This window comes from Dama dama, chromosome 33 (assembly GCF_033118175.1).
Source record: "Dama dama isolate Ldn47 chromosome 33, ASM3311817v1, whole genome shotgun sequence".
NCBI lineage: Eukaryota > Metazoa > Chordata > Mammalia > Artiodactyla > Cervidae > Dama > Dama dama.
In genome coordinates, this window is record NC_083713.1 from 27,954,197 (window position 1) to 27,981,757 (window position 27,561).

A 27,561-nucleotide genomic window follows, 5' to 3' on the forward strand; every position below is an offset into this window, starting at 1 on the left:
AGATAAATGGCAAAGATAGGGATAATTAAATAAATGGTGCTGGGGAAAGAGTTTATCAATATGGAGAAATAATGAAGTTAGATAACAATATCTCATCATGAACTAAGTTAATTCTAGATGAATTAAGTACTTCATATCAAAGACAAAACTTTAATACTCTTAATAGAAAACATAAAAGAAATTAATATTTCCAATAATATTATTGTAATGTAACCTCTTGGCTATTCATAGGTTTTTCTCTACAACCAACTGTTCTCAGATATTATTGTGTATCTGAGTCATTTGCAGGGACAATGAAAGCACATATTGCTGGGCCCACCCACCTTCCCCCTCCTCCACTGTCCATCGTGAGTTTCTGATCTAGGAGGTCTGGAATAGAACCTGAGAACTGGTTTGTTTTGATGTCAGGGTACAGAAGGATTTCATAAACAAGTCATCAAAACAAAACAAAAAATGATGACCTTAAAGGAAAAGATGATCAATTTGTTTCATTAAAATTAAGAATTTCTATTCGTCAAAAAATGCTAAGAAAAGAGAAAATACAAGTCTCAATGTTTGAAGATATGTATATAATACATACAAATGAAAAGGAATCTGACACAGAATACCTACAAATCTTTAAGAAAAAGGAAAACAAACTCATTGTTTTAAATGCACAAAAGACACGAACAGGTATTTATTTTTAGAGGTGAACCATGAGTAATCAGTGAAATAAGAAAATCACAAGACATCATTTTCTATCCACCAGTTTGGCAATATTTAAAAAGTTTGAAGAGGATGCATGTTGGCAACAATGTGCCATATGTGAACTCTTATTTGCGGCTGACAGGAACATAATTGGAAGCACTTTGGAAAACAAGTTGACACTATTTTAGACTGAGGATGCAACTGCTATTGTAAGAACACAGCCAGAGAAAACTTTGCATATGGGGGCCAAGAGATGTGTATGTGAATGTGCAACTCAGCACTGTCAGAAACAGAAAGCAACTCAAAACCGTCTAAATGTGTGATAGCAGGAGAATAGATAAGTAAATGTGTGGCCTATTTATGCAGCAGAATACAAAAGTAGAAATGATTAAACTACAGCTAGAGGAATCAATATAGTTGAATCGACAGAATGAAAAAAATTGTAGTCGAATACTTATGATACTGTTTTTTTAAAAGTAAAAAATACAAACTAAACAACATATTGTTCAGGAATTTACAGCATGTGGTAAAATTACAAAGAAAAACAGGAATGAGAAAAAACTTCTGGAGAATGGTTACCTGCAGGAGTTGGAATATTTAGAAAGATGTGGGATCAAGTTGGGGGGAGGAGGAGTTCTATGTTTTCTAAATTAAGGTGGATAGTGGAATTATGAGAGTTAATTTTATTATGATTCATAACTTCTACACACACAGGCTTGTTTTTTAAATCTCCCAGAGGCTAGATGTCACAAGTAGAAAAAAATGCCTACAACTTGAAATGCTTTGCAATTCATAGACAAACACAGGAAGCGTGAAGACTTTACAGCTTGTTTTGGTTGTATTGCTTTGTTGCTAGTCCCCTTTCTTTCCTCCTTTCATTTATTGAAACAGCCTGCACCCTGGCTTCTTGGGCCGGTAAATCTTGACTTTACAAAGTGGTTAAATCAAAGTCCAAGATCGCTAAGGTAATCTCTTGACAATCTCTCCCATGCTCTTCCTACTCTGTGGTAGGTTTGTTTCTTGAATTGGTCTTGGGAAGAATGCAGACTGACCTCACGAACTCGGATGAATGGCCCGCACGCAATTACACTTTGCAACTGAAGTGCACAACAGTTGGCAGCTGGGCAAGCGAGCAGCAGGCAGACTGCTGTAGCTGCCCCGAGAGGGTGGGACTTCCTGTTCTCCGCCTACACGTGGCAGCTCCAAGAACCTCCACTGACGGAGCGTTCTCCAGATTCACGGAGAAAATGCTTCCCCTTTTTACTTCTAACTTAATCTGACAGAGGCACATCTCTGTCAAAGCATGTTTCCGTGGCTCATGAATTTTTACAACTAAGAATAGGGAGGAATCTTTGTAAATCTTAGTAAGAAAGAGGCTTGAAAGTGAAGTCGCTCAGTCGTGTCTGACTCTTTGCGACCCCATGGACTGTAGCCTACCAGGCTCCTCCGTCCATGGGATTTTCCAGGCAAGAGTACTAGAATCGGCTGCCATTTCCTTCTCCAGGGGGGTCTTCCCAACCCCAGGGATCGAACCCAGGTCTCCTGCATTGCAGACAGATGCTTTACCGTCTGAACCACCAGGGAAGCCTAAGAAAGAGGGTTAGCTCCTACCAAAAGTGAAGAAAGCAAGCTTAGAATTGGTTTCTTTCCATGGGGAAAGGAAATATTCTTTCGTTCAATTTCTTCCTGAGAACATCTGGGTGATCTCTTCTGTCACTTCTTCAGGGAAGCAATGCAAGTAACTTAAAAACAGCTTGGATGCAATAACTGAATAAAGTTGGAATATAGTCATCTTTCCCAGAAAAGGAATAGGAAGGAAATGGTCCATCTGGTTTCAAAACAAACAACCAGAAGTTACCACACGTGATATGAATATTCACAACCTGACTTGAAGGGACACTGCTTGCTTATTTAGTTTTGAAAATTGTGTATATGTGATCTTTTGTGACATGTGATTTACTTATATTTAAGACAAAAGAGCCACAAGTTCAAGCAAGAAAAACAAGATGCATTTAAAAATTTAATATCCTCCCCCAGAACAAATAATTCCCCAACAAACAACCCCACAATGGTATTCTGGTATATTCTCCTGCGGGGAGCGGCCTGAACCAAAAGGCTGACTCTGGGAGCTGCCTTGATCCTCAAGGGTCTGTTCGCAGACATAGCTCTCTGTCCCGCCACCCCTCTCTGGAATTTATTATCCAAGTTAAATCTTAACAGAACATTAGCAAGCCTTGAATGCACACATGACGCAGATGGATAAGCCTTTCACGACCACCCTTAAGATAAACGGGATGCCCTTCTTATCCCTTGACGTTATCAGAGAGTTCTGGTGATTGTTATCTCAAAGTGATGTTTATGGAAAAATATTTTCTCTTCTTAAGATTCTCCTCTTGGTTTAGTATAAATGTAACCCTGAGAAATAAAGAATCATCGCTGACTGCAGCGATCCTCTCGACCCCATCTGTTCTGTGTCTTTATTTCTTAGCCTAAAGGAACGCGTCGTGTTGCTCGCTGAAATCTTCCGGCTGGCCCGGCATTCTCCCATAACTTTCTTTCTTTCTTTTTTTTTTTTTTATTAGTTGGAGGCTAATTACTTCACAACATTTCAGTGGGTTTTGTCATACATTGATATGAATCAGCCATAGATTTACACGTATTCCCCATCCTGATCCCCTCCCATAACTTTCTTTACCCATCTACACATAAATGCTTTTTTTTCCTTTCTTTCCTCCCCCCTTCTCAAATAACACTTTACTATACACATTATTCTTCAGTATTTTTTCACACTGAAGAACATATAATTCTACCCAGTAGACATAGGGGCTTCGCAGGGAGTTCACTGGTGAAGAATCTGCCTGCCAATGCAGGAGATGCAAGAGATGCTGGGTTCAATCCCAGGGTCAGGAAGATCCCCTGGAGAAGGAAACGGCAACCCACTCTAGAATTCTTGAATGGAGAATCCCATGGACAGAGGAGTCTGCCAGGCTATATAGTCCATGGGGTCACAAAGAGATACAAGTGAGCATGCACACATACCACACAGTAGACAGAACTACATTCTTTGTAATAGCTGTGTCATATTCAACAAATTTACCACAAGTTCTTATTGATGGTCATTTAGTTTGCTTCCCATTTCCTGCAAGCACTGCTGCACTAAAAATCCTTTTTAGAGTTCCTTTTGTGACAGCATTTTATTTCTGCTCTCCCCAAATGTGGGACTGCTAGGTTAAAGAGTAAGTATATATGTTACAATGTTGTGTAAGAGTAAGTATATATATATTTTAGAAAATAATAGATATTAACAAACTACTTTCCTAATTTGGTGGCAATTCACTTTTCCATGAGCAGTGTAGGAGTACCCTTACCTCACCTGTATGCCAGCAATGGATATCATTATTGTTCTATTTCATGGGGGGAAAATGATATTTTATTGTTATTTTAACTTACATTTCCCTAATTTCTTAGTGAGATTGGACATTTTCTCATATGCTCATTGGTGATTTAATTCTTTCCTATCTGAACTGTCTGTTCAAATCTTTTGTTCATAGTTCTATTAGGTTGACTTTTTAATTATTAATATTTAGGAGTTGTTTTGTATATTAAACACATTAACCCTTAACACATGACAGGATTATGCCCCATATCTCCTTGTGCAGTTCCTGCCAACTTTATTATCTTTTGTCACATATACAGTCAGTCCTCTACAGCCCCAGGTTCAGAATCTATAAATTCCACCAACCGCAGATTTAAAAAAATGTTCAGAAAAATTAACTGCAGAAAGTTCCGAAAAGCAAAACTTGAATTTGCCATAGACCAGGAACTATTTATATAGGATTTACATTGTATTCACATAGCATTTACACTGTATTAGGTATTGTAAGTAATCTACAGACGATTTAAAGTATATGAGAGGATGCATATAGGTTATATGCAAATGTGTGCTTAGTCACTCAGTCGAGTCCGACTCTGCACCCCCATGGACTGTAGCCTGCCAGGCTCCTCTGTCCAGGGGGATTCTCCAGGCAAGAATACTGGAGTGGGTTGCCATGCCCTCCTGCAAGGGGATCTTCCCAACCTAGGGACTGAACCCAGATCTCCCTCATTGCAGGCTGATTCTTCACTATCTGAGCCACCAGGGAAGCCCTATATGCAAATACCAGACCAATTTATACAAGAAGCTTGGACATCTTTGGGATTTGGTATCTGAGGGGGTCCTGGAACCAATCCCCCAAAGATACTAAGAGATGAAAATAATTTAAAAAAAAATTATGTAGTCATATATGTCTTTCTTTTCCTTCATGGTTTCCAGATTTCTTGTCAACCTTATGGGGCTTCCCTGGTGGCTCAGAGGTTAAAGCGTCTGCCTCCAATGTGGGAGACCCGGGTTCGATCCCTGGGTGGGGAAGATTCCCCTGGAGAAGGAAACGGCAACCCACTCCAGTATTCTTGCCTGGAGAACCCCATGGATGGAGGAGCCTGATAGGCTACAATCCATGGGGTCGGAAAGAGTCGGACACGACTGAGCAACTTCACTTCACTTCACCTCAGTATTATACAGATTACATGCTTTTTAATTTTCTTTTTCTCTTTTGTCTGATTTTGGATTTTTTAATATCCATATCTTTAATCTATTGTATCTGGAACCTTTCTTTTTCTTTTGTGTGATGTACATAGTCTTTTTGTTTGGTTTCCTTCAAATGGACAGCCAGTTATGATGATAACATTGATTAAATAAGCATTCTTTCCCTGATAAATTAAAATACTATAATGTCATAGAAAAAGTTATTATATATACTGTCTGTCCTCTGTGTTCTTGCCATGAATATATTTTGTTCATTCCTGTGGGAATACCTTGTTTTGAATAAAGCAGGTCTCCCTCCACTTCTTCAAAATTTCCTTGGTTATCCTTGGGTACTTATTCTTTTGCATAAAGTTTAAAACTCCCATTGAGTTTAAAATTATAATAAATAAAAATACAGTTGAAGAAGGAAGAATGTTTCTATATTAATTTTTCTCTCTCAGTAGCATGGTATTCCTCTCTTCATACCATATTTTCTGTTTTTCAGTAAAATTTCATAGTACTGCACTGTAAGATTTATAGGATTCTACTTCCTATTCTAAGTGGTTATTTCTAGTACAAGGAAAAGTCATTGGTCTCTGTTGGCTGTCTTTTATCCAGATACCTTTCCAAATTCTTTCATAATTTAGTCATCTCTTGGATTTCTAGATATTCATGTGATCTGCAAATAGGAAAAAAAGTCACAAATTTTCTATTATTTATATGTATTTTTTTCATTAGCTGTACATTAGCTAAAACCTCTAAAATGAAATTGAATACAAAGGTTGCAAACATCAGTGTTTTATTTATTTAATGGAAATGTCTTCAGTATTTCAGAGTTTAAGCTTATGTTTGCTGTTAGATGTTGGTAAAGGTGTTTATTATTAAAGCTGCCTCCTTAGATATGAAGTACGCAGTACACAATGGGACCACATCTAAGAGGAGCTTGTTTTCTCCCAGTGTACTAGATCAGTTTAAAGTATTAGTTCCTTGTAGGTCAAAGTATAAAACAATATGGGACTAATGTCTTTTTTAATGACAGATTTCAAATGACCTTACCAATTGCTTATAATGTTATTGGTCTGCTTAGGTTTTCTAATTCCTTTTGGGTCAAATTGTTAGTTTATACTTGGCAAGAAAATAACCATTTTTTTCTTTAAGATTTTAAAGAATATTACCATATTATTAACATTTAATAAACTGTCCTAATTTTAAAATATTATTTGTATCTGTGATTATATTTTTAAAATTCTGAACGATGTGTATGTTATGCTTTTTCTCCGTCAGATTTGCAGTGGTTTATCTATTTTTATCCTGGGCCTCCCAGGAGGTGCTAGTGGTAAAAAACACACTTACCAATGCAGTAGACGTAGGAGATATGGGTTCAATCCCTGGGTCGGGAAGATCCCCTGGAGGAGGACATGGCAACCCACTCCAGCATTCCTGCCTGGAGAACGTGATGGACAGAGAAGCCTGGTGGGCTACAGTCCATGGTCTCAAAGAGTTGGACACAGCTGAAGCAATTTGCATGCATGCACATTTATTCTACTTGTTTTAAAGAACTAGCTTCTCATTTTAGCTATAATTTCTTCTGTTTTTTTTTTTTTTTTTAATTTATGGTTCTGATAGGCTAAATCATTCCCCTTCCCAAAGATGTCTACAACTTAATCCCTGCAAACTGTGAATACATTATGCTACAAGGCAAAAGACACTTTCCTGATGTAATGAAGGTTATGGATTCTTCTAATTGGGGGAAAACCCTGGATTATATCGGCAGCCCAATTTGATCACATAAACCCTTTCAAAAGCAGAGAACTTTGGCTGGAGGAAGAAGAGATGAAGAGGAGAAAGAGGGAGAAGCCAGAGAGATTCCAAGCCGGTGAGATGGACGGGGGCCATGTGCAAGGAACAGAGTGAGCAGCTAAGGACAGCCCTGAGCTAACAGCCGGTGAGAGACTGGGGCCTCAGGCGTACAAGCACAAGGAACTAGACTCTGCCAACAACCGAACTATTTTGCAAGTTGATTCTACCCTACAGTCTTTCTATCAAAGCCCAGGCCACATAACACCTTGATTTTGGCCTTGTGGGGCCCTGAACAGAGAAACCAGCCAAGCCAACATGGATTACTGATGTACAGAAACTGTGAGGTAATATACTTGTGTTGTTTTAAGCCCCCATGTTTGCGGTAAATTGTTATGGCCACAACAGAAAATAATATAATTGTTCACAGATGTTTTTTTGGATGGGAGGGAGGGGGTCTTTACTATTCCTTGTATATTTTGCTGTTCTTTTTTATTTTCTTTTTTCCCTTCTTGTTTTACTGAGATATAATCAATCTTTTATTTTCTTAAGTGAATACCTCATTTATATATTTTAAGTTTTTCTTTCCAATAAACAAACACATTTAAGCCTATAATCCTCTGAGAACCATTTTATCTAAGACCCATAAACTTTAGAATAAATATTCTCTTTTTTTGCTAATTCCTATATATTTCTTAATCTTACATATTAAGATATAGAGCACAGCATAAAATTGGTTTTCAGAAATTCCAGCTTAAAGGATCTAGTATAAGAAACCTTGTTTTCACTTTAAAAGCTTTTTATTGTTATACAAGAATTGCATGTATATTTAGAAGATACAGAAAGTGAAAAGAAAAATAATCAACTAGAATTTAAAGTGTAGCATAAAGTATTCACAGCTTGCAAGGATTAAGTTGTAGACATCTTTGGGAAGGGGCATGATTTAGCCTATCAGAATCATAAATTTAAAAAGAAAAATAGAAGAAATTATAGATAAAATGAAAAGCTGGTTCTTTAAAACAAGTAGAATAAAATAAATGTGCATGTATGCAAATTGCTTCAGTTGTTTTACAAACTCACTCCCTTTTCATCTCCTATATCCATAGGAAAGTAAGTTCACAATGATGTCCTAATCAGGAGTTGGAAAGATGTACTAAGGAAGGGAAATGAATTGACACAGTTTACAAAGATTTTTCAACAAAATGGTTAACACCAAAAACTTTAAAAATTAACCTTTACTTTTGTGACCTTGAACAGCCAAATTCCTATCTCACTCCATTAACATGTTTAAAAATAGTGCTCTCAAGAGTATGTGTTTTTAATAAATAAAGACATTTAATAAGTGAAACGAAAATAAAACAATCACTGAGCCTTCAAAAATCTAACAAAGATGTAAAAATTCATCTCTTTACTCATAAACTTAGAAAATAGAAATGACAGGGAATGTGGGAAAGAAATATAGAGCTCTTGCCTGTGCTAGTTAATCCAGCACATGGAATTTAAAGTGCAAACGACGGCAGCCTAGAAATGAAGAGATGGCACTTTCTCAACTTACATATGTCCATATTTAAAACCTCACTATCATGCTCATAACTGAATTCTGTATTCTGGTGCCCCCCTCAAGGGAAAATACTTACAGTGGAAACACACTGAATGATGACTAGTGGAAATGAAATGATTTCCAAGAAACTATGAATGAACAGAAAACATCAACAGTATCTGAACTGCTTTATCTTGTTTAGAAATACACTGAGATACTGACCTGTAAGATATAGAGAATGACAGCTGTCAGTCCAACCCAGCTGTGCAGACTGTACATATTGGGGATCTCCTTGGCATTGTGGAAGTCAAAAACAGCCACCAGAGAAATAATTGCAAGAATGGCAGCAACAGTGTTTAGCCCCGCATGGATGGATTTCATCAGGAGCTTGCTGCATTTCCAGGTCCATGGCAGTCTGTATACAATGATGGCTGAAGAGAAAAAAGGGGACAGAATGTAGTGTTGCTGTTCTTTTAACCAACGCGTGATGAACATTTTGAAACACGGAACACTCCCTTCTCTGAAACCCTTTTCTGCTTCTCCTCTCTTCCCTGCCTCTCAGTGGTTCCTTCTTGAGCTCTTTGCTGGCATCTTCTTTACTCCCAACTTACGAATGAAGCTTGATGCCTCTCAGGCTCAGTCTTAGGATTTTTCCTCTCTCTGTGGGTGATCTCATTCAGTCTCTCACTAAAATGCTACCTCCATGGTTGGGACTCCAAAATTCTCATCTCCAGCCCAGAACTTTCTTCTGAACTCCAGACCTACATAATTCCAATGGCTTCTTGACGTCTCCACATAGATGCCTCTCAAATATCTCAAACTCAACATGTCCAAAACTAAATTCTTAATCTTAGGGTCTGGTTTTTTCATATAAGTACCTTAATTTGACAAGAAAAAGACAGGCTAAAAAATAGAAAAAAATAAGCGCAAAGATTTAAATAGACAAAAGAGTATATCTAAGTATTTCATAAAAGAGTATATCGAGGTGACTAGTAAACATAATAAAGATATCAACTTCATTGGTCAGCAAAGAAATGAGAATACCTCTATCACATGTCTGAATGGCTGAACACGGGAAATACTGAGTAGTGGAGAGGCTATGAAACAACAAGAACTCTCATGCTCTGCTGCTAAGCAGAGAACAAACACTGTGGAAAACTAGCAGTATCTACTTAAGCTAAACTTACGTGTACCTTTTGTTGTTATTTAGTTGCTAAGTCATGTCTAACTCTTTTGCAACCCCAAGGACGGTAGCCCACCAGGTTTCCCTGTCCATAGGATTTTCCAGGCAACAATACTGCAGTAGGTTGCCATTTCTTTCTCCAGGGAATCTTCCCAACCCAGGGATCAAACCCATGTCTCCTGCATTGACAGGTGGATTCTTACCACTGAGCCATTATGATTTATTAATTCTACTCCTGGGCATACGCCCCAAAGAAACATATACATATGTTCACCAAAAGACATGTATTAAGAGTAGTATTATAGCACTATTTGTTGTGGCCAAAACCTGGGAAATTCCCAAATGTTCATCATTAAGAGACTGAATAAATAGTGATATATTCATACCATGGCATGAATGATCTAAAACTACAACTTCACTGAATGATATGGATCAACCTATAATGTCAATGCCAAGAAACTAGATGTAAGCAAATATACACTGTATGATTCAATTGATATGAAATATAAAAATAGGCAACACTCATCTTTGCAATAAGAAAAATCAAGACAGGAACTTCCTTGGCAATCCAGTGGTTAAGACTCCATGCTTCCAAAGCAAGGAACATGGTTTGATACCTGGTCAGGGAACTAAGACCCCAGGTGGCCAAAATCTAATTAATTAATTGCCAGATACTTTTAAAAAATAAATAAATAAAAGATTAAAAAAATATAAAAGTCATGATAGTGGTTGCCCTTGTGAAGAAGGGGTATAGCAACTGGAAAGGAATGCATGAGTGATTTCTGGGCTCCTGCTAATAGTCTGATTTTCAACCTAGGTGCTGGTTACACAGGTAATCAATCACTGAGGGAAGATGCATTAAGCTATACATTTATACATATGCTTTTCTGCATGCAGAGTAAACTTCAGCAAAAAGATTCTTGAAAAGCTTTTTCTTAGTGTCCTGGCTTAATCAATAGATTATATGGCCACCCTATCCAGCATGCAATTAATTTTGTTTGGAAGGCAATATCCTGCCCCAACCTACCCTCATCCCACTCCTTATATTGATTTCAGGGAAAATTTAAATATCTGGAAATGTTTGGCAGGTTGAAAAAATTTAAAGAATACTCTCTTGGAAAATAGGTTCCATTATATTAGCAATGGGTCACATAAATTTCTTAATTTCAGAAAAGAAGTAGAAGCAGGAGTTGCTGCCTTTTCCCTTCAAAGACATTTATATTTTGAGTACAAGAAACTTAATTGGATGATAAAATGTAAAAGATTATCTTGTCCATTTTCAGGCAGAAACACAAAAAACCTACAAAGATATTAATAGTTGTGAATTCAGCCACTTTAAAGCTTTCAGCACAAGATGTCAATCTTCCTATTCTTTGGTTCCAGTCTAACACTTGAGAGCCAGGCATCACAGTTAGGACAGTATTCCTTTTATCTAATCCAAATTCTGAAGGTTGACTACCTACTCATTTTAGTGCATATATGGCTATCTTATAAATGTTGATTGATTATATCAATATTTCCTTGAGGACATAGAAACTTTGCAGGTAATCATTTCTATAGTCAATAAATCTTTTCAAACCATTTAATACAACACCTTAAAGGTATATGTTTGCCCTGTAGCTTCCAGGATCCTAGTTCCCCAAAGTGAAAGTGAAATTGCCCAGTCATGTCCGACTCTTTGCGACCCCAGGAACTGACTATAGTCTAACAGTCTCCTCCATCCATGGGATTTTCCAGGCAAGAATACTGAAGTGGGTTGCCATTTCCTTCTCCAGGACATCTTCCCAACGCAGGGATTGAACCTGGGTCTCCCACATTGTAGGCAGACGCTTTACTGTCTGAGCTACCAGGGAAGTCACTCAACCAGGGATTAAACTTAGGCCTGACAGTGAAAGCACCAGGTCCTGGCCACTGGTCCACCGGGGAATTCCCAAAAGGTATGCTTTTAAAAGCTAGTTCGGGAAGTTCCCTGGTGGCCTAGTGGTTAGGATTTCCAGGCTTTCACTGTTGTGGCCGAGGTTAACTGAGATCCCACAAGCTGTATGGCAGGGCTAAAAAAAAGAAATGAAATTTAAAAAATAAAAGCTAGTTCAACATCCTTTCTCATCCCTACTTCAATGTCTTTGAGGGCAGAAATATGAGGGCACACAGACACACACACAGAAACACACACAAAACCCAGAGCCCTTGCAAGGTAGTAGGCATCATACTAAGTGCTTTACTTGTCTACATTATAATGATCAACTCAACTCTGTGAGGAAGGCAGAGTGATTATTACCACTACACAGAGGAGGAAGTGGAGGCACAGAGAGGTGAAGTGGTTTGCTCAATATCAATGTATTTTTAAATTAATATTATTGTTATCACCATCATCATCGTCACCATCATCATAACCTCCAGGCACCACCCAGGGGGAAGGACTCTTAGATTGCAGAACTTGAATGGATGCATCCACATGCATAAAGGAAATACTCAGGATGTTTCCCTGAAAAGCAAATTATGAGCCATGAATCACGACAGCTTTTCCTCCCTAATCTGGGTCATATTATACCCCAAATTTCCAAAATCAAAACTAAGCTCAGATGTTAGAAATCAGGAATAGTTATCAAGGCTGAGCAGAGTTCAAGGGTTACCGGGGGGATTCTGGGGTGCCTGGAATGTTGTTTCATGATGCGAGCATGAGTGTGCTCATGCAATGAAAACACATCCCTTATGATTTAGGTACTTTTCTGCATGTATGTGGTTCTTGAGCAAAAAAAACACCTTAAAAATGTCCAAAATTCAAAGACAACTATGTTCCCAGTAAAGAACTTTCACTCTTCTCAACACAAGAACCCCAGAAAAATGTATCAAATTTTCACAAAACTGAAAGTCTACCCTCTTTGAGTGCCAAAACTTGATTTTTAAACTTTTCACATTTACCCAAATGTTTTTCAAGTTGGTTGCCCACTAGCTTTCCTTCTCTAGCAATAGCATGAGTGGAATATAATCTAATCTTTTATTGATGGTTTGGGGTTATCAGTAAAACATACTGTCCTATTACTATGAAGCAGGAGAGGTACTTACCTCTGATCCAAGTGGGCCCAGACAATTATATTTTTGTTTTCTCTAGTCCTTGAGTCTAGTTTTAGAATTTTCTATCTCCTCTTTTAGTTTCTTACCCAGGTTAGGGTGCCTGCCTCCAACCTCTCCTCTCATCAGCCTGCACTATTATTCCTACCAGCTTTAATCTCTAGTTGATAAATTTTTAGGATGGCAAAACTCTTTTAACATCTGTTAAATATGGATGGTGAGTACACGGGGATCTGTTATATTATTTTCTGTATGGTTGAAATAGTTCATGAATAAAATTTCTGTAAGCCTGCAAACCTAATAGGCAATTAGTCTCACCTTCTAAGTAGGAAGTTTGTGGAAACCTCAGTGGCTCTCTCATAGGAGGGAGGCATGGAGTTTTCAGCACCTGTCCTGGTGATAGAGAAATTCTGCAGGGTAGCTGATTAAGTTTCAAATGCTCTCTGGATAAATGGAGGATAACTCCAAAGTGATGCATTTGCATAATGTGTTTATGTGCCTTTTAAAATGCATAAATAACCCAAATACGGTGGACTTCAGGAGAAAGGGCAACCTTAACAAATCGACCACATTTCTTCAACAAGCAGCTTTTCTCAACAGCAGTAAAAACTGCCTGTAGAGTGGAATTTAAATATTTCTTGCTTCTCTGGCTTGGCACTTACCTAGACACCATTCCTGAGGTTCAGTGAGAAGGAAGAAAAAGGTCTCAGAAGCCCATGAGGAGGGGAAATGCTATCAAACAGCTACTTGTGACTGAAACAAGGGTTTTCTGTTACAGGCCCGAGATGGCAAAACCATTTGGGGCAAGAAAATGAGGGGAAACACGAACACATGTATGTGAAAAATACGTTTAAAATTTTTTTTAACTTTAAACTTTTTATTTTGTATTGGCATATAGCTGATTAACAATGCTGTGGTAGTTTCAGGTGAACAATGAAGGGACTCAGTGATACATAATACATGTATCCATTCTCCCCCAAACACCCCTCCCATCCAGGCTGGCTAATGGTGGAACATGCTGCTGTGATAAACTTGAGAAGGAAGGAGGGAAGGAAGGAAGGCAAGAAGGGAGGGAGGAAGGAAGACCTGTGTACAATTATTCTTTCAACAATGACGAGGGAAACACAGTAACTTGAATTGTATTTACTTATTAGAAATTTTCGCAGTTCCTAAGCAGCATAATCAACTCAGGGATATGTGAAATACATATTCTCCAAGATGTAATCTCTGGTTTGACACCAGCTTTCCATCTGTATACCATTACAAAACTATCCACATACACAAATCTGTCTTATAGCAGACAATGCAAATGTAGAATTTGTCAAAGTGAATGTGGGGAGAAGAGCACTTGGAGGGAGAGAAATGTCTCCATACATAGAAAACAATTTGACTCCAGTTCTTCCGTGTTTAAATCTTGTGATTCACAAAGATAGGAGCACATCTGTCTAGGTCACGGTCAGATCCCAGCATTTAGCAAAGAGCTCACAGAGCCTAGCACATAGCAGAAATTCAATAAGTATGTGTTGAATATATAAATCTTAATGAAGTACAGTAATATATTATTTCTCAGAAAATGAGCAGATTCTCTTTTAAAATGCACAAATCAAAACTTCAACTGCTGACCCAAGTGTTGTGTGTGCATGCTCAGTCGTGTCTGACTCTTTGAGACCTCATGGACTGGAGCCTGCCAGGCTTCTTTGTCCGTGGGATTTTCCAGGCAAGAATACTGGAGTGGGTTGTCATTTTCTTCTCCAGGAAAGGCAGTCAGACCTAACTGCTGACCCAAGTGTTAGCTCCTATAAAACCAAATGGTCCTTTCAAATCAGTAAAAAATATTCTGCCCTTGGACCCACTTAATAGCTTTAGGTAAGCTTTAAGTGAACTGCAAAATAAGACAAGTTATTGAAAATGAAGTACACTGGAATTTGAAGACCTTTATAAATTCTGCTTAAATATGGTGTGCCCATCACACTTTTCTTAACTCTTTGAATAAAGTATTATTTTGACCTCCTTGGTAGAATGTTCCAAACAGGACTATCAAGATTTATAACTTATTTCCCTGTGTACCCCAGAATGTACCAGACTCAATCCAAAGGACCTCAAATTTAAATGTACAAGCAGAGAACCCCCTTTAAATACACTTCCTAAAAAGATTCCTACAGCGACTATCAAAGAGAATCTGAGGTCTGAAAAATGCCTGTGTACTCAGACTGTCTTACAGTATGAATATCATGAAACTAAAAGCCTCTGGAGAATCAAAATGAAGGAAGTGACCTGGGTAATTTGGAAGATTTGTTTTAGCATCTTGGCACTAGAAGCATCTCTTTGAAGTGACTAAAATCCTCATAAAGGCACCTTCTTGGTACCAAATAGTGTATGAAAAGAGAAAAATTCAATTAATTGGCTAGACATTTACAAATATCCAGAAATTTTGCATTGTTAAAAACACCAGCTATATTTTCTTGTGCCTCATATCAATATTATGACAGATTAGAAATAGTATTGGCTCTGATATCACTGGTGATAAGTTTAACCCTGGTCAAGCATTTGACCTCTAAAATTAGGAGTTGAACTTCAAGTCCTAGACAGCTCTAAATATTTAGGGCTCAGGTTTTCTAAAAGAAAACAATAGCTCAGCTCTAACAAACTCAAATAATGTTTAAATAATGTATGCTAATTAAATAAATAGGATAATATGTGAAGAAATTGAATGAATCAACAAACAGAAAAGTACAGCTGAAGTCTAACCATTTCGAGGCCTGTTTTGACTTTTCAAGAAAGTTTCTATAGGAAAAAAAATAGTTATAACAAAGATTTCTGGTCTATTTTTCTTAAAAGGGAAGATTGTTTTACTTTTTAAGGGAAAAGTTGAAAAGCCCACTAAGTCAAGACAGAAAACTCTAGAGGTCACTGGAAGATAGACACTGGATTTGGTCCACAGAAACGTTTTTTGTTTGATCAGCATGATGATGTGGGGGCTTTGGTTGTGTGTCTGGTTTACTTTTAGACTGAACCAGTTTTTAAAAAAAAAATCTGGATTCTCTTGGATAATGAGAAGCTCTGACCTCTGAGAGGATCCCCATATTGCCCCAACCTGCTGGAGCCAAGAGCTTTCTATCTTGCCAGGAGGAGGCCCTCTCTAGTTCCTTACAGTTCCCACCCTTCACACAAAGCCCACATCTATACCCTGTTGCACAAGGATCTGAACTTTGGTTAACTGTGCTAGTAAACAGAGTGGCTTCTCCCAATGTTATTAGGTAACACTGCTTATAATAAAATGGACCACTGATTGGTAAACTGCATCTGGACTGAGAAGAACAATGAAAAAGTCCACAAATAGCTGAAGAAAATGCCATACTTTGGGCTTCCTGGAGTGCACTCTGTCATATCCTGTATTGGTTTCCTAGGGCTGCCATAACAAAGTACCAAAAGCTGAGTGACTTCAAACAACAGAAATGTATTCCCTCACAATTCTGGAGGCCAGAAGTCTAAGATCAAGTTGCTGGCAAGACTGGTTCCTTCAGGAGGCTCTGAGAATCCATTCCATTCCTCTCTCGTAGCTTCCGGTAGCTGCTGGCAATTCTTGGTGTCCCCTGACTTGTACACAGATGACTCCAATCTCTGCCTCCATTTTCACAAGGCCTTCCCCTCTGTGTGTCTGTGCCTCAAATTTCCTTCTCTTTTCTCTTAATAAAGGAGTTATTGGGTTTAGGGCCCATCCTAAACCTGGGCTGACTGATCTAATCTTGAGATCTTTAATTACATCTGCAAAGGGCTTCCCTGGTGGCTCAGTGGTAAAGAAGCCCCTGCCAGTGCAGGGGACACAGCTTTGATCCCTGATCTGAGAAGATCCCACATGCCATGGAGCAACTAAGTCCATGTGCCACAGTTATTGAGCCTGTGCCCTGCAGCCCCTGCTCCGCAAGAAGAGAAGCCATCGCAGTGAGAAGCCCACCAACCGCAACTAGAGCATAGACCCCCACTTGCCACAACTAGAGAAAAGACCCAGCACAGCCAAAGATAAGTAAAAAAAAGAAAACAAAATTATACAAATGTTATAAAATGTTATAAAATTAAAACAATTATAAAAATGTTACATCTGCGAAGCCATTAAGCCCCATTCAGAGGTCATTGGGATTAGGACTTGAACATATTTTTTGGAAGTCACTGTTCAACTCACCATGTATTGTTTTCAGGGGCACTAGAAACCAGGTCCATAGAGTATTTACAAGAGATTTTGGTTCTTGCGGGTCATGGAGACCTTAAGCCCCGATCCCATCAATGGAGATCTCATCTCCTGATGTCTGGACAGTCACCTGGGGACAGGAGAGCTGATGGAGGGATTTATGCTGCAAGGATGTCCACTAAGGAGCACCTGTCACTGCCCGGACAGCAAACTCCAGTTCCTGTCCTACATTCCTCCTGCATAGACTGGTGTCCAGTGTGGACCAGGAATTTGTGTGTTTGAACGTTTAGTTAAAGCCAGGAAGATACTCTGGTGGGTGCTATACACCCAACCCACTTCACATATTCACTTTATATGCCATCCTTGTATGTATGGCCCCCAGTTTAAAGGACTGGCCAAATTTTCATTAATTTAGTGAATATTTATTGAGTGCCAATTACATGTTAGGTAATTTTCTGCCCACCGTGGATACAGCAGTGAAGAAAACAGACAAGAGAGCTTACATTCAAATAGAAGGTAAGAAAGAAAGAAAGGGAGGAACAGAAGTAGGGAGGGAGGGAGAAGATAGTCAGTGGTCAGAATTTGGTTAATATTATATTTTGAATTTGGAATTGATATGATTTTATGATGGGTTGGGTGAGAAGTATGGAAGAAGCAGAGGCATCAAGGATGACTATATAGTTCTGACATGAACATACATCTAGAAGGGTGAAGTTGCCATTTAATGAGATGGGGAAGCCTATAGAAGGAGAGGTTTGGAGGTTGAGGAAGATGGAGAGTTGAGATTTGGACATGTCTATTTGACATACAAGTTGAGAGTTTGAGTAGATGGATATTTGAGTCTGGAGTTCAGGGGAGAGGTCCAGGTGGAACATAAATATAGGAGGATTCAGGGGGATACATGGTGTTTAAAGCCACAGGACTAGATGAGATGACCAAGATTATGAATGGATCAGGAAAGGAGAAGTGGTCAGAAGACTGAAGCTCAGGCTTGCTAACCTCAATGGATCAGGGAGATGAGGAGGAGCCAGCAAAGGACACTGAAAGGAGTGGGCAGTGAGGAGAGAAGAGCCAAGAGAGTCAAGTATCCTGGAAGCCCAAGTGAAGAAGTGCCCCAAGGAGGAATAATGGGTCAGTTGTGCCAAATGTTGCTTTTTGGTCAAGCAAGATGAAGACTGAGAATTGATAACGGCTGGAATTAGCAATCTGGAGGCAACTGGTTATGTTAAGAGCAATTTTGGTGCAGCAGTAGAGAGGAAGCTTGATTGGAGTGGGGTCAAGAGACAATAGGAGAGGAACTGGAGACTGCAGGTATTGACAAATATTTCTAAAAGTTCTGTGATAAGGCAAGCAGAGATTTGAGGCAGTAGCTGAAAGGGGAATATGGGGTCAAGAGTGTGGTTGTTTTTAAGATAACAGACATTATAACACATTGGAAATAATCCAATGGGGTGGGAACTTGATGCGCAAGGAAAAAGGGAGAACTGCTGGAGTGAGGAGGTGCAGGCAGTAACACTCCAATAAGCTCAAGGCCTTTACAGTAGAGATGCAATTCCAGTGCACCATCATGCCAGTTCTCCCCTGAGGCTGACTTAATCGGTGCTTCCAAACCAACTATAAACAGCAGAATCACTGAAAAGAAGGGAGTAGCATCTCCTTTAGATGCTACTATTACTATCCCTGACTTCCCAGGTGGTGCAGTGGTAAAGAACCTGCCTGCCAACGCAGGAGACACAAGAGACTGTGTCGAGGGTTTGATCCCTGGGCTGGGAAGATCCCCTGGAGTAGAAAATGGCAACCTGCTCCAGTATTCTTGCCTGGAAAATCCCATGAACAGAGGAGTCTGGCAGGCTACAGTCCACGGGGTCTCAAAGAGTCAAACATGACTGAACACACACACCCAACAACGCATTACTATCTCCACAAATGAGTGGCTATAAAACTGCATTGTTACAATTAACAATGATACTGAGAACCATCATTCAACAACTATTTATTGGCCTACCTTATGCCAGTTCTTGGTGGTATTCTAGACACTGGGGACACAACAGTGAGTGAAATATTCATGTCTGAAACATTTTTATTAGTTACATTACAAAGAGATCTGTATGTACTTATTTTTAACAAAAAAGAAAAATGTGATTGGGGTTGTCTTGAATTGAGTCTTCATGCTTTGTAAAAAGCCCCGTTTCTTTGTGAGGCTTTATTATCTATGGTGTCCCAAAGGCTGGTTTTGGAATAGGTATCCAAGGCACTTTCTCCAGTCTCTGCCAGGTTTTACCCCGAGAGCCTTTCCAAATATATTTAAGTGGTCTTGGAATTTGGTCACTTTTAGGTACGTTAATAGGATATTGCACTTGCCTTTTAAGAACGACTCAATTTCGTCTTGTGAGTCTTTTAAATGTGACTTAAATGAAGTTATATTCTCTCACAAAACCAACTTGAGATCATTACACTATTGAATTTCTCTTCCCTCAGTTTATATAGTCAAAAGAGTTCTACACATGGAAAACTAAGGAGTATAGGATTGCTGAGACTTTTCACTAAATTTATATACCTGAATTTTCTGCCTTTTTCTAAAAAACACTTTCCACCTTGCTGAACCTTTTAAAAGGTCAGCAGCCACTTTGAGAGCATTTTTGTTTCAGTCTTTTCTGTGGCCTTTTCAAGTTTTGTTTCTCTGATTTCCTGGCAGTATACTTATTTCATGGGAAACATTCCTTTCAGAGAAGCACAAAGCTCTTCTAAAGGTCTCTTTGAAACTTCCTCGTTCATGTTTGCTAGATTTCCTACTAGTTTAAAATTTTATTTCAGCTTTAAATATCCTATAGTCTGTTATACTTTATTTTGGAACACGTATATTTTCCAAAAGAGACACACAGATATATATTTTGTAACTTTTGTATCACCCCTGCTTTCTTCAGAGCTTACTTCTTACAAGTGTTTCAAAGGACATATACCAGTTCTCATACAGTTTTAAATATTGTTGGCTGTTTGCATTTGTGAAGCATTTTATGTTTAGAGTAATAACTCTACTTTGGCTTTCCTTTCTCATCTCTAATCTCTTGGGCCTCCCTTGTGACTCAGCTTGTAAAGAATGTGCCTGCAATGTGGGAGACCTGGGTTCGATCCCTAGGTTGGGAAGATCCCCTGGAGAAGGGAAAGGCTACCCACTCCAGTATTCTGGTCTGGAGAATTCCATGAGCTGTATAGGGGTTGCACAGAGTCGGACATGACTGAGCAACTTTCACTTTTCTCACCTCTAAACATGTGTGTATCACAGAACTCAATTACATCATGTTCACTATTAGAGATCTGAAATAACATAGCCTAAAAATTTGCTCCTTGAAGCAATTACACACAGTATGAAAGGCTTTTATAACACGGATGGTCTATAACATGTGTGTCCCCCTCCCACCCTCCCGGCCTATAAAGTCAACTCTTTACTCCTCATTCTACTGGAGGCTTTCTACTGCTGGATGTGAGGAAGTGCAGGTGGGCCAAAACTTGCAAGAATTCATGAGGTCTATGCATGTACCTATATGTATGAGAAAGTTTACATTCATGTTAATTAAATGTGTCATCTACATAGAGGACAGACTTGTGGTTGCCAAGGGGCAGGGGGTGGGGAGGGATGGATTGGGAGTTTGGGATTAGCAAATGCAAACTATTACATATAGAATGGATAAACAATAAGGTCCTACTGTATAGCACAGGGAACTGTATTCAACATCCTGTGATAAAAACAAACAAACAAATCCTGTGATAAACCATGGAAAAGAATGTGAAAAATAATGTATATATGTATTCCTGAATCATTTTGCTGTAGAGTAGAAATTAACACAACATTTTAAGTCAACTATACTTCAATAGAATAAATTTTAAAAATAATAAATGTGTCATATGATTAAAGTGCTTTGCATGCCTGGAATCCAAATAATAAACAGGATGGGTTATGTTGACAGGACAAACATTCCAAAACTAATACAAATACAGGAGTTATGCTTAAATGAAGGCAGCAGAAGAAAATTTCCAAAATATCCATGTTCTTTTTTTGCTGTAAAGTGAATATAAACAGACTTTTAAAAGCCCAAAGTTTAGACAGGCTATAAATTCTTTTAGGAAAACTGTAATGGACTCTATCATGAACAAAGAGTTTCCAAGTGTTTTTTAGATGAAGCTTTTTGCTTCTCTAAAAAGGATATTTTACAGAAAATAAGCATATTGCCATAAGAGTAGAGAAACGAATCTTGAAAATAAAACCAGTGAAAACATGTATACTACTTCTACAGGCAAATTACTTACCTGCTCCGTGCCTCAGTTTATGCTTCTATATATCTGTGAATTAATCCCCTGAATGGGTGCACAGAGGCACTCAATAAATGATGGGCCATCTCCTTTTTAGAAGTCAAGAAACAAGCATTATCATCTGTTTTGTTTCCATTACCTTAAATTATGAGAAGATATTGTAGCCCCCCGGGAAAGTTTCTTAGTATTAGGCACTGCTCAGAGGACTGGGTTGGAAGAGATGAAGACAGTGTTTCTACTGCTTTGAGCAAACAGAAGGTTTTGACAGCTCCGGCCAAACTTGAGGGCTCCACCAGGAAGGAAACAGTGCTTCTGCCAACAGTGACTTTGGAACTCGAGTATGTTTTTCTCATTTTAGTTTAGTGGCAAAATAACTGAGACTTATGCAACGAACGACTCAGCCGTCCAGTGGTATGCACACCCGGGTGGATGCCCATCCACACCAGGGACGTCTCCACAGCTGGACACTGGCAGCAGCCTCCTCTACCTTCCAGAGCGGGAGGATGCCACTTAACCCAGCCACACCGGCCAAGGCTGCTGCCCAAGTTTTAAACGGAAACAAAAATCTTTTCTTTAGGAATGAGGTTGGTGCTTTTTTGTTCTCTTGTTTGTTTGGGGAAAGTTAAACACTGGTGGAGAAAAGGCAGCCTGCTCAGAGGCAAGGCTAGTGGTTTCAGCTGGGAGGCCTCTGTTTCCCAGTCCTTTCCTCTCCTCTCCTCTCTTCTCTGTGACATAACCCCAGTGCACTACTCCTGCCTTTTTCTAAATGCTTTGTCTGCCAAGGCCTTGACTTCACTTTTTGGAAAGTAGCTACAAATAAATGGCGCCTGCACCACTAGCTAGAGGTTCCTCCAGCCTGACAGCAGCTGGAAGAAAAGAAAGCTGTCAGGACATACTGAGTAGCACTACAGAAAGACAAGACGGAGAGAGAGGAGGTAGGCGGGGAAACAGTGAAGCTGGTCACAAGGTACAAGCCTCTGGTTCTAAAGAGATGCAATGTGGCAGAACGGTGGTGACAAGTAATAATAATATATTGTAGATCTGAACAATGCTAACGAGGATTCTTTAGCAATGTTCTAAATGCTAAATGAGATGAGATCTAGTTCTCATCCCATCTCAAAGGGGAAAAAACTAACTATGTGAGGTGATGGATGTTAATTAGTAATAGGTATTTCCATATATAATCATGTTATACACCTGAAACGAATATGTCAATTATAGCTCAAAACAAAAACAACCATCCACTGAGCCCTCCCTCCGTGCCAGCCTCATCCCAGAGAATGCAGGCCGAGGCAGCAAACCCCAAAGAAGTCCCAAGCACAAGCATCTCTCTCACTCAGCCAGGCAGCCACGGGCCCCCTGCGGGCATTTCTGGCCCCACAATCCGGGCCAGTGCCCAACAGGAAGTCCCGCAGGGGAACTTTCGCCAGTCTGCAGTCACAAAAACAAGTCGGGCTCAAGACTGTCCAGTAACCCGGAGATGCAGCGAAACACCGTTTTGAATCCTGGCAGCTTCTTGGGCTCGACTGAGTTTAACGCTCTAGAAGTGAAACCAGAGTTGATGCTTCCTTCACTCACCCGTGAGGCCACCCGCTGACGGGCCCCTTCGCTCAGGGCTTTCGAGAAAATTAGAGAAGATGAGACAAGAAGAGGCCAGTTCTCCCCCACTCCATTCCCCCCCGTCCCCCCCCCCCCCCCCCACCGTTGCCTTCCTCTCCTAACCCGCAGCCTCAAAGCAAGTTCAACGACAGGCCTTGCCTAAAGAGATCTCCGCGCCCCTGACTGCGCAGGCTTGGTCCCACAGGGGGCGATTTTCGGGGGGCTCGCGGGCTCCCTGGCCGCACCGCACTCCTGCATCTCTCCATCTGCTCCCAAGCTTGGTGCAGTCTGGAGTAGCGTCCCAGCCACTCGCAGCAAACAGTTAACCTAGCCGGGTCGGTCGACCCAGCTACGCGTCTTCCAGCGAACCCGAGTCTCGCGCGCCCCGCCCCACCGCCGCGGCTCCCGCGCTCGCCCAAGTCCGCCCGGCCCGCGGGCCCCGGGCACCGGACCAGCCACCTCCCTCCGCGCTGCCGACTCGGCTCCCGGGCCCCGGCTACTCCTTCACCCCTTCCCTCGCCCAGCCTCAATCGGTTGGAGCTCTGCCGGGAATCCCGGGCCCTCCTCCCCCGCCGCCTCCCAGGAGGTGCCAGTACCGATGCCCAGGATGAAGACGAAGCCGGTGACCACCAGCACCGGGTGCCAGTTGAACTCGAGCGCGGTCCCGTCCCAGCCGAGCCCCTCTCGGTAGTGGAGGACCCAGATGAGGGTGAAGATCACAGACAGGAAGCCGACGAGCAGCGCCGACACCAGCAGCGCCAAGAAGCCCCTGTAGCCCTCCATGGCCATCAGCGCCCCATACTCCGCGGGGTGGCGGCCCCTGGGTACTGGCCCGCGGCGGGACGCGGCGTCGACTTTTAGGAGCTGTCTCCGCCCCGGGGAGGGGCTTTGTCGCGGGCCTGCCCGGGATGCGGGGCCTCGGGGCGGGGGCAGCTGGCCCTCAGCTCGGAGACTAGCCCCACCCTGGGGATCTCGTGGTCGGCGTCTGCGCTTGCCGAGAGCTCGAGTAACCGATCTGGTTAGTTGTTGAGAGCAAGAGTCCAGAAGGTCCCACACCCACCACTTTCTTTTAACTTTCCCAGTGTCTCTTCTTTCTCTGAGAGGAGGCTGAGTAAGGCAGTGGTGTGCACAATCGGTTAACAGAAGAGAGGGGTCCGTCGGGTGGCTTTATGTGTGTGATTTTGACTTACGAAGCCTCTTAAGCTGCAGACCTAAAGGACTGGTTGTCTTTGCTGCCAAGGAGGAACCTGTGAGACAGGGTGTACCTGATCTCATCTAGCAAGGAGACTACTGGCCATGTGCACCTAACAGAGAGAAAGCAGACACCTCTTGGACCCTCGACTTCCCCATTTGTGATAAAAATGGATGTTAAAAGTGCCACCTATTCAAATGTATTTGGACTAAAGCCTCACCTTGGTGGTGTGAGCTTACTCACTCCCTGCCCTCTTTCCAACATTCATTTCACCCTTCTCCACTGGACAAGAAAAGTGACAGAATTATCATTTTGTTAAAGAAAGCAGGGCTGTGGCTGCAAGGTCTCCTAGAATGCATTTAGGAATCTTCACTTCTAGCTCCTCCTGTGGCTCATCTCCAAAGACTATTAATTGTTTACCATACTGTCTTGTTGCCATTGTGAAAGCCCTTAGAATGTGTAGGAGGTGTATGGGTGTGATTTTCAATGGAAAAGACAGGTTTTAGGCAAGGAAGTAGGAGTGTCACGCACTGGTGGTGGTCCAAGATTGAGGTCTGAGAGCTAGAGGCTACAGACTTCAGAGCTGTCACTAGTTTTCCCTTGATGGTAAAAACAAAGGAAGAAAAAGAGAGTAAACAAATGGGGAAAAAAGGACCCCTAACTCCAGTATGGGGCTTCACACATGGCTCAGTGGTAAAGAATCTGCCAGCCAATGTAGGAGATGCAGGTTTGATCCCTGGGTGTGGAACATCCCCTGGAGAAGGAAATGGCAACCCACTCCAGTATTCTTGCCTGGAGAATCCCATGAACAGAGGAGCCTGGCGGGCTACGGTCCATGGGGTCGCAAAGAGTCAGACACCACTGAGCAATGAACACACACCTTGACATAGAGTAGCTACACAGTAAATGTTGGGGGAAGAATGGGACTGACTGAGGCAGTCAGGGTGCTGGCAGGAAGAAAACGGATCATTCCTGTTGGGCAATTTAATAATGAACAGGACTGTTTACAAAGTTGTGGACAGGGTGTGGGAAACCACAAAGGGTTTGCAGTGCCCAGACCTGAATGGGAGAGGGTTACTGAAATCCAGAGAGAGACAAAGACAGAAAAGACACACACACACACACACACACACACACACACACACACACACACACACACACACACACACACGAGAAGAGTGTAAAAAGGGCAGCCAGACTGGATACTGCCAGCCTGCAGGGACCCCACAGGGAGGAAGAATGAGAGGAGGCATGAATATTCCAGCCTTATTTTCTTCCCCTCCAATCTCCTGCCTGGTCCCAAATGACAGAAGCTAATCTGAAACCCAGAAGAAAGATGATGTAGCACATATAGGTCAGTCTTCAGGACACAGCAGAGTGGAGAAACGTGAGAGTAGATGCCTAGGAATAAACAGAAACCATCGCTGCATCTTCTGGTTTTATTGTTTCAAACATTTGGGTTCCTGAGTGCTACAAAGATTCCCTGTTTAATTTTATACGGTTTCTCTTCCTCTTTGACCTTTAACTAGTACTTCTTTAACAACAATGTCACTGTGTCCCTATTCTTCTCCCTAAAAGTATCTAGTTCTTGTCCCCAGGTAACTTCTTCACACCCTGAGCCCAGCACTTTCACTCCACTCTTGATTTGATTTTACTCTGCAGGAGCAGCAAAGAAGAATTCCAGGCTCCATTTAACAAAACACCTCAGGAGAATGAAAACATGGCCAAATAATATGGATGATGTTGAATCACGTTGAAGTTACCAGCTAAACTGAGAAAACTTTCAACTTTTAAGTTGTCCTTTAAAGACCTAACTTTGATAAAACTTGTCCCTTTAAAGAGGAAACTTTTAAATAAAAAGATTGTTGTGGCTTGGTATGAATAACTTTTAAAAACAGAGTTGTCGTATAAGTTTCCCCCCGGGGGTGAGTAAACAGTTTGCCACCAAAGTACTTACTCAAATATTTTGTGAAGTACTTTATAAAGTTATTTTGTGTGCTCAGACACGTGGTGTCCAACTCTTAGTGACCCTGTGGACTGTAGCCCACCAGGCTCCTCTGTCCATGAGATTTTCCTTGCAAGAATACTGGAGTGGGGTACCATTTCCTCCTCCAGGAGATCTTCCCAGGCATCAAGCCCACACCTCTTACATCTCCTGCATTGGCAGACAGATTCTTCTTTTTTTTATCTTTTAAAAAAATTTATTAATTTATTTCAATTGGAGGATAATTACTTTATGATATTGTGATGGTTTTTGCTATACCTTGACATGAATCAGTCATGGGTGCACGTGTGTGCCCCCATCCTGAACCCCCCACCTCCCTCCCCACCCCATCCCTCTGGGTTGTCCCAGGGCACGGGCTTTGAGTGCCCTGCTTCATGCATCGAGCTTGCACTGGTCATCTGTCTTACATATGGTAATATACATGTTTCAATGCTATTCTCTCAAGTCATCCCATCCTCACCTTCTCCCCCAGAGTCCAAAATCTGTTCTTTACATCTGTGTCTCTTTTGCTGCCTTGCATATAGGATTGTCGTTACCATCTTTCTAAATTCCATATATGTGCATTAATATATATTGTGTATATATTATTATACACATAGTCATATATATTGATAGTATGTATTGGTGTTTCTCTTTCTGACTTACTTCACTCTGTTTAATAGGCTCCAGTTTCATCCATCTCATCAGAACTGACTCAAGTGCATTCCTTTTTATAGCTGAATAATATTCCATTGTGTATATGTACCACAGTTTCCTTATCCAGTCATCTGGCAGATGGATTCTTTACCACCAGAGCCACCAAAGATACTTGACTCAAGTACTTTTACACCATGCTATGAGAGGGCTTCCTGATGTGTGGGAGATGGGGTGGGGCATAAACAAGACAGGCTTCCAAAAAACCTGTGATTCTAGAAACATGTATATATTGGCACAGATTTTTATTGTCCCTGACAGAGTGTGGAGAGGTGTGGAGGGCCAGGGAGAGAAAACCTAACCCCCACTCAACAAAGAGATCAGGAACCAGCGCCCTGTTTGCCGTCTATGTGCTGATCTTCCGCGAGGCAGGGTTGCAGTTTGGTGGTGTGTACCGAAGTCCGGTGTTCCAATGTAAATTATAATAAGCTGTTTGCTTACTACAAGCAGTAGCTTGCTTTGTGGAATAAGTAGACCATTTTTTTAAACTTCCAAATGTTGACTGTGTGTTGGTTACTCTCTGTTTACCCCTCTACCCCACCCCGCTACCTTTCTTGGCCTTGCCCTGGGCCCCAAGAGGCTCCTGGCCCTCTGGCTTCCAGCTGACTTTGATGTTGCTGGAAGATCAGAGGGCAGGAAGAAAGAGGGGTCACCAGCCCATTTATCCCACCATGCCCCCTTGCCAGACCATGGTTTTTACAGTGGTTGTGTTCCTTTTCGCTGCCTTCCCCGACT

The 27,561-nt window shown here is 41.0% G+C and overlaps 1 protein-coding gene across 1 annotated transcript in view; it reads right to left on the reverse strand.

The window, feature by feature from the left end:
• The window catches only part of LOC133051182 (plasma membrane ascorbate-dependent reductase CYBRD1), a 33,459-nt gene extending 9,661 nt beyond the window's left edge, over nucleotides 1–23,798 (reverse strand). The window contains exons 1-2 of the mRNA XM_061135666.1: nucleotides 23,533–23,798; nucleotides 8,811–9,019 (exon numbers count right to left, since the gene is read on the reverse strand). Of these exons, the coding sequence (XP_060991649.1) occupies nucleotides 8,811–9,019; nucleotides 23,533–23,725 (402 nt within the window). The 5' untranslated portion in view covers nucleotides 23,726–23,798. The remainder of the gene's footprint in view (nucleotides 1–8,810; nucleotides 9,020–23,532) is intronic.
• Nucleotides 23,799–27,561: the final 3,763 nt, after the last annotated feature.